The sequence below is a fragment of the Athalia rosae genome, chromosome 1, assembly GCF_917208135.1.
Source record: "Athalia rosae chromosome 1, iyAthRosa1.1, whole genome shotgun sequence".
In the NCBI taxonomy this organism is placed as follows: Eukaryota; Metazoa; Arthropoda; class Insecta; order Hymenoptera; family Athaliidae; genus Athalia; species Athalia rosae.
Genome location: NC_064026.1, coordinates 3,600,906 through 3,617,426, shown reverse-complemented (window position 1 = coordinate 3,617,426; position 16,521 = coordinate 3,600,906). Strand labels below are relative to the sequence as shown.

General features: G+C 44.1%; 2 protein-coding genes across 11 annotated transcripts in view; one reads left to right on the top strand and one right to left on the bottom strand.

Moving 5' to 3' along the window:
- LOC105690810 (tight junction protein ZO-1) overlaps window positions 1-16,521 on the top strand; it is a 71,119-nt gene that overhangs the window by 8,887 nt on the left and 45,711 nt on the right. For 6 of the 8 annotated variants that reach the window (XM_048660334.1, XM_048660333.1, XM_048660342.1 and 3 more), the window contains exon 3: window positions 11,984-12,185. In XM_048660334.1, the coding sequence (XP_048516291.1) occupies window positions 11,984-12,185 (202 nt within the window). Of the gene's footprint in view, window positions 1-7,540; window positions 7,784-11,983; window positions 12,186-13,761; window positions 14,210-16,521 lie in introns of those variants that run through there. The other 2 variants (XM_048660335.1, XM_048660338.1) reach the window with 2 other exon arrangements.
- On the bottom strand, window positions 8,596-11,245 carry LOC105690760 (facilitated trehalose transporter Tret1-like). Of its 3 annotated transcripts, none has more exons than XM_048660355.1 (4): window positions 10,995-11,245; window positions 10,519-10,749; window positions 10,166-10,352; window positions 8,596-10,085 (listed from the first exon to the last, which is right to left on the bottom strand). In XM_048660355.1, exons 3-4 carry the CDS (start codon window positions 10,272-10,274, stop codon window positions 8,725-8,727), a joined length of 1,470 nt encoding a protein of 489 aa, XP_048516312.1. In that variant the 5' UTR covers window positions 10,275-10,352; window positions 10,519-10,749; window positions 10,995-11,245; the 3' UTR covers window positions 8,596-8,724. The 3 variants fall into 3 exon arrangements, with proteins under 3 accessions (XP_048516312.1, XP_048516313.1, XP_048516314.1); XM_048660356.1 differs by having other exon boundaries at window positions 10,519-10,717; XM_048660357.1 differs by lacking the exons at window positions 10,519-10,749; window positions 10,995-11,245 and having other exon boundaries at window positions 10,166-10,479.

Here is a 16,521-nt window from a genome sequence, read left to right as displayed (position 1 = left end):
AGAATTCTCAAACGTACCTACAGACTCTCCAAGGTCTGCGATGTCCTCAGACCGGAGAAGCTCATGTTGCGACAGTAACTTTAAACCGAACTGCGGTAGTTATGGCCTGGAGCGATATCGAGTAACTTTTTTGCCCACGCATCTCCGTGTAATACATCGAACGAAAATTTGACAACGAAAATTCCGCTCCGATTTCTATAATAATTCGTCAAATGCAGAAGAGAAAGCACACGATTTGATACCTCTTCAAATTCACCTTTTGGTTTTCTCGAGTTTCGGTTATGACGTGAAAATCTGAAAATGTATACCAAAGGAAGTTCCTCCATTTGTAGAAAAAAAAAAAAAAATCCCACAACGATCGAGAAACATTTTAAACCGTCGAATAATTTCGCCAGAATTCTCACGGCAAACGGACGTGCGAATTCAATAGTTTAGCCTCTGGATATTTTCTGCAAATTTCGGAACAACTGTAGGTGTAATGAGTGTGTAACCGTCCGCGTGAAAGTACTTTCGAAATATTTTGCTCGATTGTGAGTATTCGGGTACCTGTGCCGGTGGTGATGTCGTTTGTCACGTTCACGGTGTCGTTGCAGATTGACACCATAAAGGTACGTAACGTGTTTCGGTATTACAGGTGGAGGAATAAGCCGGGATTTATGCTTCGCGAACGAATAATGCAACGAAACTTGAGGTTTCATTTTGCGAGGCGTTACGTAATTTCAACCGTTAAATGTTCGAACCAAAGTCAAGTTGCCAAACTATATAAGAATAACGATTTGTCTCAACTTTGCAGATTTCACTTTTGATTGTGAAACTTTTTCCGGTCCCCAAAACCGTACGCAGCCCGTTGTTTCATAGGTGGTTCATTAGGGCGAGTTTAATTATTCATTTTCCAAGTAATTAAAAGAAGGCGTTCATGGGTAGGTGGTGTTAATATTTTTTTTTTTAATGGACGGAACGCCGAAGATTTCCGAAAGTTGAGCCGATTTTTCTTTCTCGATCCTGTTTGAAAAATTTCCGATTTTCGGAGTTTCCAGCGCACCAAGGAATCCTTTTGAAATTAGCAGTTCGCCGGAATCGGAGCGTCGAAACGTCGCGATTTTTGGACGGGGATTAAGTTTCAGCGCGTAGAACTTTTCGGAGGACTTTGAAAGCAGCTTGCACCTGGGTTTGGGTGCTGCTGCTTTTCGGCGGTTTCCATACAAATGCAACTTTGGGAATTGGTTTGAATTGAATCTCGGGGGATTCGAACACGAGACCGCAGGAATTCAATTTTGTGATTGAAAGAGCGAGCTTTCAGGAAAACTTCAGTCAAATTACGCGACGACGCGATAGAGAGCGGGGCTTTTATGCGAATTATAACCAATCCGACGTCGTACGGTTTCAACAATTCCCACAAAGTGAAACGGGACGGGCGAATCGATATCGAATTATTATCTATACCTTCGTCAATCCCCACAGACGCGGTGAACTTTTCATCGTGCATCTAATAATCCCCTCACTCTCGATTAGCGTAGGTATGAATTTTTTTCTTTCTTTTTCTTGTCAAAGCAAATCCAATGCCGAAACCAATCGATCAACTGACTTGTCGGGATTTTCAACGATATCTTTCTTGCGGTTGCGGCCTTTGTTCAGCTCGTCGATTCGACTTATTGTTGGTTTAATTATGGAACGGAATGATATCAAGACATCCTTGGAATTCACTCGCATCGACTATACCGTAGGGATCAGCTATGAAGCAAAAATAATTTCTACCAATTCATGAAAAATCCAAGCGCCCAAATTACAAGAAAAAAAAACAAAACTCAACTTCCACGTTTAGAACGACGGAAAAATTCTCTTCAAAAATCGAAGCGGTTGATGTTCTTCACCGACTAACGTCTGACGATAGGCAACCACACCTACGGTCGTGTCGGACCTGCCCGGAGCTCGATTGGCAGGCGTTTCTATCCAGTCGATTCGATTCACAGGCGCGAAGTGTTGAGAACGATTTTTCCACGTTACTAAAAATTGGACGTGGTCAGTTCAGGTGATTTTGGATTACGTTAGCCTGGGTCAGTTGAGGTTCGGATTAATGGATTTAAACATTATTACGGTACAACCCGCCGGTACCACGCCGGTGGGAGGAGATCAACGTATGGCAAGAGATGCGTGACCGCGCACACGATGTGAATATTAAAAGGGGGAAATTCGTTCCGTCCTTGCTGCAGAGTTTAACGCCTGCACGGTCGTTATCCCTCCCGAGTAAAGACGAGATTTTCCGTACAACCTACGTAATTAATATTTTTAAATTCCTAACGGTGCAACGTTCTCGAATAAGGAATTAAAGAAAAATTCGGACATTTCGATTACAGTTGGTAAAGTCTCTGTAATCCTAACGATCCGGAGGGAGGGATCAGCAGCAGCTGCATTCGTCGTGTGTATAAACTTGACTCGAGTTTCACAATTACTCTGGATTGCGTGAAAATGTATAAAATCTCCCTCTATCACCCTAAGCGACTTCCTGCAGCGGCGCGCATCTCTCCAATTAAACTCCCCCTGTACCGTGCAGGCGGTTATCGTGTAGTCAGTCAGTCATTCGGTCCGTCGGTCGGTCGCTGAATCATCTCCGAAAAAAATAAAAAACGCTTTTTCAATTGAAAAATCTCGGTTCGTTCGATCCCGAAAAAAATTTTTCCTCCCCAAAATATAAATTCGAAAATTGGAGTTCTTTGAAATTTTTCGTAATTAAAATTTAACCAGTATTCTCCAGCGAAGCGACTACTGCGCCGACCATAGAGCTGCTTTTTAATGGTACATAAATGGAAGTTTATTGGTCCAGGAAGTATTGCGTCTGCTTCAAGGTATTCCACCTATAGGTATACCGTGCACACATTTTCCGTGGGCCATCTCGAGCGTGATACAACGCAATAGAAATTATGTGATGTAATTGATCATGAGCTTGAAACTCGCGCTACAAACGCCGGGGTCTAATTGATAGTAGATCATTTTTGTCCGACCCTATATACAGCGGGTTACAGGAGTAGTCCACTTGTATGCGTGAACCAATTAGTACCACCGTCTCATTTTTTTCTTTTTCTATTTTTCTATTTTTCTATTTTTTTTTATCTATTATGCAAATTGTCGGGATTCGCGGCTTGTAATTTTTTTCTAACTTAACTCCGCGCGACGTCTTGTGACTACCGGTTACAAGGCATGCCTTATTACATCGCCTGGACGGCTCGCGGGAAATGAGATTTTATTTTGATTCGATGAATGAAATAAACTTTTATAATACGACGATGATTATACTCGTTATTCAATAACGAGGCGGCATCGGCGTGTGTTACCACATTTTAATTATACGCTCTACGCACTCGAGCTCCATTACGTTGCTTTTTTTTCTCTCTTTCGTTTTCTTTTTAATCTTGATATCGGTAAAGATTTTCTTAGACCATAACGCCGCTGTATTTTATGGGAATTTATTGTTTTTTTTTTTTTTTTGCCTGCGATATTCGCGCATCCGTGCGATGCAGATAACAACGATATAATTATCCCAGCGATTCGGAGCACGAGAAATAATTTGAAAAATGGCGAAACAATCGCGGCAGGGAATATCTTTTCTGACCACTTGACCTCTCATGGGATTACAGTGAACAAGAAGAAACGAAATATATAAAAAGTCGAATGAGGACAGAAAAGAGGGGAAAAAAGAAATTAAAAAAAAAAAAAAAAAACCAGCTGCCCCGTTTTCTTTTCTCATAATAAGAGGAGGCAGCAATTCCTCCTGCTCCTTGAGATCCTCTGACTGTACATATAATACGGGGAATTCGAGGAACGTCTAAACCAGACTAAGGAACAAGTTGTTCATATGTAATCTTATATCTGTATATACATACTTTTGCGCGTATACGTGGGTATACATGTATGTGACAAAAAAGCGTATACGCATTTACACTGTAGCGAAACTCATTGAGAAACTTTAACCATACGACAATTCTTGGAAAGTTAAACCATAGTAAGAATCTCGATCTAATTGCACTTGATTCTTTTTTTTCTACTTTTTTTTTTTTAAACGGGACTTGGAAGTTTTATGTACTATATACCTATTATGTACCACGTTATTGCGGAGAAAAATCTCAACGCCATTTAGGAAATGATGTATTACGAAAGATTTTACGGTGCTCTGTTGTAGATCTCTGCGGTAACTCTCGCGTATTTAGAACATCTAGAAACTCGATATATAAAGCAAAAAGAAAGAAAAAAAAAAAATCATTCAAATGCGGAGTGATGTACGTATGTGAAGTGGATATTTGAGACACGCCGCTTCTCGGTGCAACGATCTTCTGAATTTTCTAAAACTGGAGAAAAATATCTTCATTGAAAAGTCCCGGAAAAATAATAATTATACACGCGTTATACCGCACCGAATTTAAACGAGTTGCAGAGAAGACGCCAACGATTCTAATTCCTCCACGACGTCCCGCATGTGCATTTAAATATAAGTATATGGGGTGTCCCGAAAAATATTCATGCTTTAAGGTGACAAATGAAAAAGAAAAAAAAAAAATAATCGCTACACTTTTCTGTGACCAAATATCTTTGATTTTTCTTTTTCTCATCGTTTATCTACAAAGTTTTCCGCATTATAGATCGCACCGTGTCCAGTGAATTTGGAAATTTTCAATGATACATTTTTATTTTTCCCCCCTTTACGTATGTGGTTCAGATGCAGGAGATGGTGAGCCCATAAGCTACCGAATGCGGGTGTCTCACGGATCTCCAGCTGGTCGTAATTCGTCATTTGCGTTTTACTCGTAGAATTTGTAAATGTGTGTACACAAGATGGAGTAGGACCGATTGAATGGAGTGGAAAGACGAGAAACGTGATATTGATTTTTATTTATTTATTTTTTTTCTTAATGTACCCAGTTTTAGCTACATTGATACAGAGTTTTATAAAATCATGTTTTTTGTATCCTATAGAAATACTTCTTACAGTCCACCCTTCGAACTATGTATACGTGTATATTTATGTACCAGCATCGCATTGTGCAAAGACTTTTAATTAACGGAGTTTTTTCGCTAGTCGATTCGCGTGTCGTCCAATTACAAAACTTAAAAAACGTTTCTCTGCAATTCTGTAGAATCGGTAGAAAAATGCGACGCGGAGCGATGCGGAGTTACAAGTTTCGCTTCACGGGTACCTATTCAAATCGAACACCGCGAAAAGTATACAACGATGTATTATACTCCGTAACTTTTTCTCGCGATCCTCGGAAGGCTATACTGGCGAATAAAATCAGAGTACGTAAATTCACCTGTTGCTCGTATCGACCGACTTAATCCCGACGATTTTTATCCACGGTATCTCCTCTCGTTCTCCGCACGTTATTTCGACGGATCGCGGCGCATCTTCCATTAGCCCGGGTGCGACTGACGCTATTAAAGCGATCGCTATGCGCCGCGACGCCCGACGTCGTCGTCCTCTTTCCTCGGGCGTACAGCACGTGTCGAAGGGTGCGTCGACTGTTGACCGTCGACTTTTGAGCCCGCAGCGTCGTGTAAGGCGGGAGAAGTAGCGACGCCGGTGCCCGCGACACCCTCGTTATATTTTGAGAAGCGTCGCCCCGTTTCATCCCGCTTCTTCATCCCGCATAGCGCGCCGGTACAGACGCGCGGGGTGCCCGCGCGTCGTCGTCGTCGTCGTCGTCGTCGTCGTCGTTGTCTCCACCGCTCCCGTTCTCCTTATCCAAGCAGTTCCCGTACAATTCTCCCCGTACACGACGTTCAGTCGTCGCGACGCCTCCGTCTAGAGTCACGCGCTGCTCCCCGACCAGCGGATCTCGAGGCTCGACTCCGTACCCGCAACATCGCGCGCTTTTGGTATTTTCATTTTCGTTTCCATCTTTTCTCATCTTCCTTTTCTTCTCCTTTTGCTTCGCGCGTTCGTTTTGCTCTTCCCGCGCTCGACTCCAAAGACGCTCGCAGTTTCCTCTGCTCGTCTCTCTCGCTCGTACGCACGTAATCTCGATTAATCTTGACGCGCGCAGTGGCGTCCGAACCGCATCAAAAAGTTTTCCTCATTTTGTAAGCGCGTTACCGAATCTATTTCGTTCGCGGAACCCTTTGATTATCGAATAGATTTTGTCTACGGGAACGAGAAACTCAATCCGATAGATGGAAAGTGGTTTGGCATCTGTGCTATTGATCTCGTAACATCTGTGTTCCTATTTTTCGGACGAGTTTTTCAAAATTACGCGATCGTTCGATCGATATCGTATCTGGCTTCTGGTTTCGGAATTGACGAATAAAAATGGAATGAAAAAAGTAAGAAAATCTCCGAAGCTAGGGGCGACGAACGAGCTGCTGTAAGATCGTTCGAAGCAACAACTCGGGGCGCGTTTTCCTCGCGTGACCCTATCCGTAACGAGTCAGCGAGGCGACCGAACCGGGACGTGTTCACGTATTTGTACTTTGAGACGCGCGATACCTTGCAAGTGTTGCTGCGAGCAAACGACATTTTGTCAGACAGCAACGGCTTTAGTTGGCACAAGTACATCGTGCTACGGCACAAGCCGTGCACCTAATCGTATAGGTCGTACTACGAATGGAAAGAAGATTCGCGAAAATTTGGAACAAGAGTCACGGAACAAAAATGTCAAATCTTTCGGCCCACCTTTGCACCACGTGCCCCGTTCTCGTTTCCACGAAACTCGGACGTGACGTCCGACTCAGAGTCGCGTGTGAAGTCTCCGTTGCCCCGAGAGATACGGAAATTTATTTACGCCCAAAACGAACGGTGTCTATATAATCCGTTCGGATAAAGTTTACCATCCGAATCGGTTCGTTTACCTTCGATTTCTATCGTTGTCGAACCACATGGGAGTCGCGCACTGCACGTAACGTACCCCCTCGAACGGATCTCTTACTCGCTCAATTTTATACGTAAAGCTGAATCTCCCACGTTCCGATGTCCAAATGAAACCGATCCAACTCACTGGAATCTACGTTAAATAACAATACCAGATGTTGCGGTTCTGTTCCTAGTTTAGAAAATTTTCTTACCGTCCCCCTAGTCGGTACAAGGATCGCGCCTTAATAAACGAACAATGAATGTTTATTATTGTCAAGAACTTTCCTACGTTATGTATATTATATTTCCGCTTTGAATTCCCCGGAGACGTTCGTATCGCGATTAATAAGCCGCGTCGAAGAATGAAAAGTGTATAATTTACGCGAGTATTTCATACGCAGTGATTAGAAATATACGACGAAAGAGAAAAAAAATAAAAAAATAAAAAAAAATAACAACTATGCAGTTGTTTCGTGAAAAAGAAAGAGGAACTTTTCCTACGAAATACGCCGTAGGTCGTCGTTACGATGTGTCTCGGATTATTCCGACCGTTTTTCTAATTTCTCATACACACAAGTGAGATATCGTGAAACGATTCGAGAGAGCAGAAGAGAAAGAGTAAAAAAAAGACAAATGCATTGTGCGTGACGATCGTCGGACAGTGCGGTACTGCAGGTGAATAAAACTAGTGGTGCTAGTAGCGCAGACCACCGTGCCGAAGTTGGAAGTCTCCTTTCGTTTATCGTACGTATCGTATAGAGTCTATGAAACGAAGATGTACGCCGATGGAAGTCAGCGTTGTTTCTACGGAGGTTATAACACTCTGCCGCTTCCTGCCCAGCTGGGATATTTCGTACCTTTGAACGCCCTGTATTGTGTCGGACCTCCGGAGACCGGGGGACCAACGTCTACTTCGCAATCGCCGCATTCGTCGCGTCACACTCTTTGGTGAGTTTTCGGTTTCGGCACGAATAGTTGTTTCAGCGGGAAAATTATTTTCAGACTTGCGAAACGCACCGCGTAACCGGCGTGTGTATCGTATTCTCAACCGTATGACGTTGTTATAAATAAGTTGTACCGTTTTCGCAATTATAGCGTTCAAGTTTTGTCGCAATTTTGCATTCTTGGAATACGTATATCGTACGATCTATTTTTTTTTGGTTAGCGATTTTCGGTTCGCCGGAACACCCCTTTACGCCCTCGCTTTACGGTGAACCGTCGTCGTCGCGAAACGGGCGGTAAAAAGGGCGCGGATATCGAGGTGGAGAAAAAAAATAGGATTAACCCCTGGAAGGTGTCTCGTATTTTCTCCGGTCATTTGGTACATCGCGTGCCGTGAAAGCCCTACTAGAAACACGCATAAACCAATGAACGACATGCGGTAACTCAATTACGTCAATTTATTACCCTTCTTTCGAATGTTGACGACGGCGTTCGCAACGTTTGACTGTTGCAGTTGTTCATTTCTACTTACTTGGTGATTGTACGTTTTCAGTGAACTGCAGATGCACGGTGCACTTATGCTAAAATTGTCAATCGCGGTTCACCGCGATGGGGTCAGTATAATTGATAGACCTCTCGGCTACGTGCTCGATATATATCAATTGACTATTATTTTTATATCGTCATTCGCGAAACAGTGCGCGAAGCTACGTGAAAATTAAAGACGTTGGCTACGCAATCTCGAATCTAAGAAAATAGCGTTCTCCAACCTTTCGGTGTTTATGCTCCGTATAGGATGGTCAGGAAACTTGACATCGTGCGAACGATACTTTTTATTATTTGACGTATAATTTGTTTTTTTTTTTTTTTTTACCGTGAACTAAAAGCGCAACATCGATTACAACAGAGATACCTGCGAGATCTTTCGACCGATCATCTGACTTTTATCAAAGATTAACTCCTTGCGCATTTCCGAAGGTGTGAAGAGATACGCCGGTCCTTCCTCTGCTCAGTTTCGACTGTATCTGATCGAGTGATTTCCCCTTAGTCTCGGGTACAACGAGCAACGAGAATAGGGTTGCCAAAATCATAAGCGCCGCGAATATCCAGAACGTTACGCTTTCGCCGAGGTGCTGAATCATCGTTGGGAATAATTTAGTAACGGCGAATACCAGCGCCCAATTTACTGCCAGGGAAATGCTGCTGGCAACGCCCTTGGTTTCCGGGGGAAATAGTTCGCTTATCATCGTCCACGGTATGGAACCATAACCGATGGAAAACACTACGTTGTAGACGGTCAAAGAAACCAGGGGTATCCAACCGACACCGCTGACGTCGGTACCGGAATTTTTCAACTTGAAATAGTAGCCGAGAATCGCCAAGCACATGGCCATTATTGTACCGGAAATTATCAACAACGGACGACGACCTACCCTGTCGATTATGACGACAACTGTCACCGACATCACGACTTCGACGAGGCCGATGATAACGGTGGCGACGAACGGTTCTATCGTACTTCCCGCCATTTGGAATATCGACACGGTGTAGGATAGTACCGCGTCTATTCCGGACAATTGTTGAAAGAACATCAGGCCGAGGCACGTAGTCATCGCTTTTCGACCCGCACGGGTTCCCACGAGGTCCCTAATCCCGCCCTTTTTCGACTCCTGTTCGACGGCATGGGATTGAAGTAGCGCGATTTCCGCCTTGGTGTCGTACTCGGGACCCCTCAGTTTCAGGAGCGCTTCGTTCGCCTCGATTTTACGACTCCGTTGTACCAGCCACGTGGGCGATTCCGTGAGGAAAGGGGACAGGACGAAGAAAACGAGGATCAAGACGCCGCAGGACGTGGCGAATATTCGGTAGCTGAGCATCGAACCGGCCGCGTACGCGTACAAAATTCCGCACGCTATCAGAACGGCGAAGGTCGACGACAAAGTACCCCGCACCGAGGTCTCCGCTATTTCTCCGACGTACATCAAAGACAGAACGCAATTAGCCCCGCTGCCGATACCGGCGATCAATCTCGCCGCGTAAAGGCTCCATATGTCCGTCGCGAGTACCAACAATATCCAGGACAGTAGAAACGGGCTGCCCATCACCAACATCGAACGACGTCGTCCGACGCTGTCCGCCAATTTTCCCGCCGGAAGTGCACCGAGTAATCCACCGATCGCGGCCAACGAGGTTATCCAGGAACTTTGCTCATCCGTAACCGTGACGAAGGATTCTTCCGACGTCAGGTAGGGTAACATCGGCGACGTCCACGCCAGGACAATGCCCACCTGAAGAGCGAGCAGTCCAGCTGTACGGAACAAAGTAACGGATTATAGTTTAGTTTCTCTAGGAAATTTTCAGCACCAACACTTTTATTCGTCAACTGACCTACCCCTGCGGCGAGGTATTGATAAAGTTTTCGACCTTCGCGCAGCGAGGACGACTGCCCGATGGAATCGGGTAGCAGTTGCTGAACCGGCGCGCCGCCTCCGACCATTTTACCGACCTCCCGACGATTCTTGTCGAGACTACGACGATCACGATCGGTTTCTTCGATTCTCGGATAGCGCTGAATCTAAGCAACCAGATGTTTCATTTCGCAGGACTCCGAGGTGAAGAAGTAGTAGTATTGTTTTTTTCTCTTCACGTATAATCCACGAACGAAGATGAAAACTATGTTATTGTACGTATCGTGCAATTAGGTAACGCATGCAATTTTCCATCCGTGTGAAGGCACTTACGGTGATTAGATTTTTTTTTTTTTGCTCTCTCTCTACGAATAGCCGTGAGGTGCGTGGCGCTAAGGTCAGATGGTCACGTGGTCATGCCTCCTTTCGTCGTTTCGTGCCTTTTTTTAACCATCGATCGATATTCTCAGGGTCCGATGATATTCGAACGTAAGGGCTAACGATTCACCCCGACTACACGTTTCGACGAGACCTGGTTGTTGTTGACGAATTTTTTTACCCTCGCTAACAATTATTCGAACAGAAATTCAATCGGAGAAAAAGCGATGCGACGACGTTTGTCAAACGCACTTGAAGAAGTTTTGTATTCGTCGATAGACGAATATAAAATTGAAATTAACAATTCGATTATCATCGATTGCTATTGGAAACGTGAACGAAAGACAAATTGTTTCGTTACGTGTACAATCAACGTTCGACTGAAACTTTTCCTTGCGATATTTAACGAATAACGATTGATAAAAACTTACCAATTAATAAAATGGGTCTAAAGACGTCTTAGCGAAAAACTATGTGAAGAGGTATCGATGCCTGTATCCGATCGTCCGAACCGCGTGCATACGCACTCGATAAATTTCGCGGTGTATCGCGACGAGATCCGATACTTATTATTCGTCGAGAGTTGCGACAGTTGCAACGTATCGCGATGATTCGACGATAAAATACACGGGGATAACAATTGCAAGTACAATGACATTCTCGCAATAAGTAGCGCGGAGGAGTTCCACGGCTGATATACTCTGGCCAACCTCCTTGTATACCCTACCACGGGTTTCGACCGTTGTCACGTGACGAAAAAATATCATTCTTATCACGCGAGGCAAAAAGAGAGAAAAAAAAAAAGAAAAAGAAAAAAAACAACGCTGTAAGGAAACGCTATAAAGAGAAGCCTGAGAAGAAAATCGCGCCGAACGTCGACGCCTTATTGAGCAGCTGTTAACGTGCAAAAAGTGCGAGTGCAATGCCATAACTCAAACTTATAAATTGTAACTCTGATTCCATAACTTCAATTTCAAGTGCGTGCTCGTGTGACTCAGTTGCTATTAGTAAACGCTGCGGTTGTAGTGCCGTTGCCGTTGCTGTTGCTGCTGCTGCTTCTGCTGCTGTTGTTGCAGCTTCTGCAGCCTTGCAGCCGCACAATTAGATCAATGGACTTGGCCTGTTAGGAGATAACTTCTTGGTCATCGGCAATTACGTGTGATCCCCTACTTGCGTGCCATGTGCCAATCGTGATTTTATTCAATAACGTTTATTTTTTTTTTTGTTCTTTTGTTCTTTTTCTTACCAAGCTGTTAATTACCCTTGTAGAACACCTGTTAAATCGGCGTTCGGTTGGCGCGAACGATCACTTTTTTCGCACTTGTTCAAACGTCGATAATTTTCTACGCGAAGCGATCACTTCGTAGATGCAGGGTATATGCGGACACTTTTTAATCGTAAGATTTTCCGTTTGTTTCAGCGCCGAAGTTGAGACGAGGAGGTGCAGCAGTGTTGTGGGATTTTCCGAACCTCATCGGGGTCGCTCTATTTCACCCGCACCCTCGTCATCGCCGCCACCTCCACCCCCGCCAAATCACAGAGCGTCCTACGCGCATCCAAATATCATTTCGGCGACGTCTGACCCCATTCTCGAGGTCCTCGACGAGCCTGTCGACGAACCGGTAAGTCCTGATGCCGCAAGTTCGTTTGAAAATCCTATCCTATTTATGGGCGATTTTTTCCCTTTCGTCCTTCTCGAGAATCGTAATTCAGATTCGTTGACGGACCACTCGATCCTTCACGAATTGAGTTTCTATCGTCGCCGGTGGTTTTTTCTCGTCGTTTATTTTCACCGGATCGTTGATCGGCCTTACGAACCGAGGAGATTAACCAGACAGCGTTCATTTACGCGATCTACGATCGTCGTGTGCCTTTTCCGATTCCCGTCTGCTTTCCGTGCGTTATCGACCGGTTTAGTCGATACACCGTTTCACTTACTTACCGAGCACCGTACGAACTCCACATTTTGTGTCGAGTTCTGCTTACCCTTCACCGCTGAGCTTTTCCGGTAGGTATTAAACCACATAGGACTGGTCACTCGAAAGCTCAAACATCACACGATGTGATCACCTCGTTGCAAGGAAGATGTCTCTGCGAGAAAATCGTACTCTCGATAGGAATTTCTAATTCGGAAATGACCCTTTCCTTCGGTCTTCCGATATACGTATGTATATCTTGACCTATCACAGATCTCAGCGCAACCCGTTCGATTTGAATGGATCGAATGTCACTGAAATCGATAGCGATTCCCATTTTTTGATGAAAAAAATTGCTCCGATTAAACCTGAAACATTTTACCGATCCGAAGTCTTCCGACGACCGGGACAGCATGACTAATTAACGTACTGCGATCGGAAGTAAACGCCTGCAACCTATTTCGCATCCGGGAATTTCAGCGAATCCATGGTCTACGGATACGGAGAGAGCGTTAACTGTATTAAAATCTGTTGGTTTATAGTGCACGGGGTGTTTGCAACAAGGAAGCAAAGGTACACGAAAGGCTTCCACAACTATAATCCAATAATTAGTTTACTCTTCGACGCCTGTAGCCGATGCATACCTACTCAGCGAAGTTTGACATGAAAAGCACCTGCCCTTTCTTCCGCATTAACGGCATCCATCGGCGATGCATCGCAACGGGCGTAATAATTGATCAAGGTTATTAAAAAAAATTTGATCGATCGCCGTTAACGGACCTACGAGACGGTGACGGAACTTTGACATCTGCTCGAGGTAGTCAGAGATCGAGATCCGAACGAGATCGACATAATAACGAACGCGTGCGGTTCGGCCATAATCATACCATACCTATTAAGTCCTTAAAAAGAGGGCGTTCGTAATCGAGAAGTGGTTACAGAATCAATCAAGCGGTCAATGGATTAAATATATATTGGAAACGTGGTACATCTGTGAATATAATCAAATAGAAGGGATTACAGGGTGGCTTAGCCGGTCGTCGTGACTCGCGCGTAGCGTCGCCTCTCGTATACCGACAATCACCGGGGACAGATAACCGCTACAGAAACGCCCCCGTTACGTTGCGGCTACACCGTTTGTGCCTTCTTCGATTCTCTGTGGAATTTAGTCGAGAAGCCCCGATGAACGCGAACTGGTCACTTTTCTGTATATACGCAGTTTTTCTTTCACAGTTTCACTGATATAACGCAACCCCCTCCCCCCCCCCCCCAACCGAACGAAAATTCTCTACCTCGTCGTCGTCGGATTTTTTTTTTTTTACTTTTTCTCCATCTTTTCGTTACCTCGGACCCCTTGGGCTCGACTCGCGTGTTTCGAAATTATTCTCACGGGCTCGTACGCAATCGGGAGTGAAGGGATGGGGATTTTTTAATTCTCTCAAAATTACCGACCAGTGATTCTCTTTTGTGCTTACAAGGAAGAGGTGTCGTTGCACAAGTAGAAACCGGAACACGTAGGAACAAAAAAAAAAAAAGTCATGAAGATTTTCGGTAAAATATTTCGGGGTGGAACCAAACGTACGACTAAAAAGAAGGTGGGAGGTAGCAGAAAATCGTCGAACAGGCGAACTACCGCCACAAAGTCTTACGGTGGTCCTCCGCATCTTCCGCGAGATGACTTCCTTCTAGGGGGTGGCGGAAGTACCAGAAAACACCGACGCAGACATAGGGTACGTGGTCAACGAATTTCTCCAAATTTTTCATATCCTCGATTATCTGAAATCTATTTCACCCCGTTGCGGATCGGGAGATCGGTGAAGATTCAAATTTACGGATACGAGAAATATTATTATTTTTTTTTTTGCCACATTTAGTTTCGCTTCACTCCATCACTTGTCAGTCGTCGCATACGCCCAAAAGCAGTTACTGATAATTTACGCTAATCGACCAGTATCCGATTTCATCGGTCCATTCGTCGTTTCTCTGTAGATGTATTCACGTATTATACCTACGTGTTTATCTTCTTGCGTAGCATATACGCCCATTGCATGTCACATAACGAGATCGCGAAGCGTTACTCTATACATATAAATACCTGCACGCATGGTGCAGCGGCAGGTCATTACGCCTCGGTATCGTAGCTAGTAAAATATTTACATAAATTATAATAACGAATTAATAGCGAAACTGAGAATAACGACGCTTCCGCCAAAATCATCATCTGCTTATCGGCGCATTCGTCTTTTATTTTATTTTATTTTTTTCTTCCATGGCTCGAAGAAGAGGGGGCTATACGCAATTGCGATTTTTTGATAACGGTTCTCGAAGACGATCGAATTAAAACAAATTAACTCCGAGATATTCTCACGCCAACTGAGATATGTCCTGTACTACCAGTTTTCAACGGTAAAAGGTTGAGCGTGAGATTAAGTGAATCAAAGGATCGTGCGTGGACTTGGGTAGATGAACCGTGCAATTCCGATCCTTTCTCTGTAACGTAGGTGTATAGCGGTGAAAATTTTTGATACTGCGCAGGTCTCATGTAAGGAAATTACTTGAGATGATTATCTGCCGAGGGGTTTTTTGTGAAATTCGTTAATTACGGTGCGCGATCGATAAGAGCTGCCGTAGGTCGCGTTGCAGATTCCAGTAGAATTCGAAAAAAAGAGGATGAAAGTTTCGGTGCAAAAAATGTCTATTTTTTTTTTTTTCAAACTGTTTTACCCAAACATTCCCACGATCCTAATCGAACCGAAACATTCTTCACTTTTTACGAAGTATTTGAAAGGTATAGGTTGTTCACTATCTCAGGCATGCGTTCGCCTCCGAATCGTTAACCTGTTTTAAAGAGGATCGGTGAAATTCTCTGTCACTGGTTAGAAATTTTTGGTACCGTAGACATGAGAGAAAAAAAAAAACTAAAATTTATAAATATATTTATCACCCATCAAAATTCCTATGGTATATCTCGCGAGATACCGACGTCGAGGGATTCGGAGAGCAAAACAGAAAATGAGAGAAAATCGTTTCACTCAACTTCAGATTCTCCAACGATTTTTGCTTTTATTTTTTTTCTCCCGTCACGCGGTACACTTGTACGATACACGTTGAAAAGATTCTTCGTACCTGAGTACTCCGCAGGTGTAGATATGATGAATAAAATTGTTCGTCGAACGTTTTGAGCACGAAGGGATGAAGTAATTGTTGTACGTAAGTAATTGCACCACGTCGTTGTATTCTTTTGTTTCGTCGTAGAACGATGAAAGAAAAAAAAAAAAAAAAATAAGAGTCAGTCACAAAGTGCATTTCCGCTCCCCTTTATAATCTTTCTTACCCCCCTTTTTCTTTAACCAACCGCCACACTTTGCGGCGCTCGTCGATTTCTTTACCAACATTTTAGCAAGCCCTAAAGTATCTTTTGAATTGTATAACAACGTATTCCCACGGGGAGTGATTCGGACAACGAACGAACGATCTCCGCGCCCTTGACGGTCGTGTGATTTCTTTATTTTTTATTTTTTTTTTTTTTTTCTTACACTTCTTTCCGGTTTAGAGCGGGTTACAGGTACGCGCCGTCGAAAATCGTTGCTCGAAATTAAATGAATCCGAAAACTAAACTACGCGTTTCCTCTTCGCTCCTAATTAGGCTTTCGTGTATGATTTATGGAAAAGTGAAAGAGAATATCGTGCGACAGTGCCGAAGGGATTCGAGAAAAGTAGGGCAATATGGAGGATAAAAAAATTTCACCGGACCACCGCGGAGGCATCGAATCCGGACGTCGTCTACAGCCCATGAATATATTTACCTACTTGCTTAACCCGCACCTGCCGTTCCGAAGGTATAGAACACACGTAGGTACGGCTACTTCTATTGAACTTCAGTCGAGCCATGCGTGTGGATAGCGGTGGTCAAGCACCCGAACATTGATTGCCGTTCGATAGTTTCTCGGTGGGAATTAACCTCCCGTGTTTATTGCTATTCACATCCGTTCGTTCGTTCGTTCGTTCGGTCATTCATTCCCCATTCATTGGAATAAGAGAG

Coding starts and splice junctions, on each gene's coding strand:
- LOC105690760 (XM_048660355.1), bottom strand. CDS start 10,274: ATGGTCGGAGGCGGCGCGCCGGTTCAGCAACTGCTACCCGATTCCATC. Junction 10,086..10,165: donor ATACCTCGCCGCAGGGGTAG/GTCAGTTGACGA, acceptor TGTTCCGTACAG/CTGGACTGCTCGCTCTTCAG.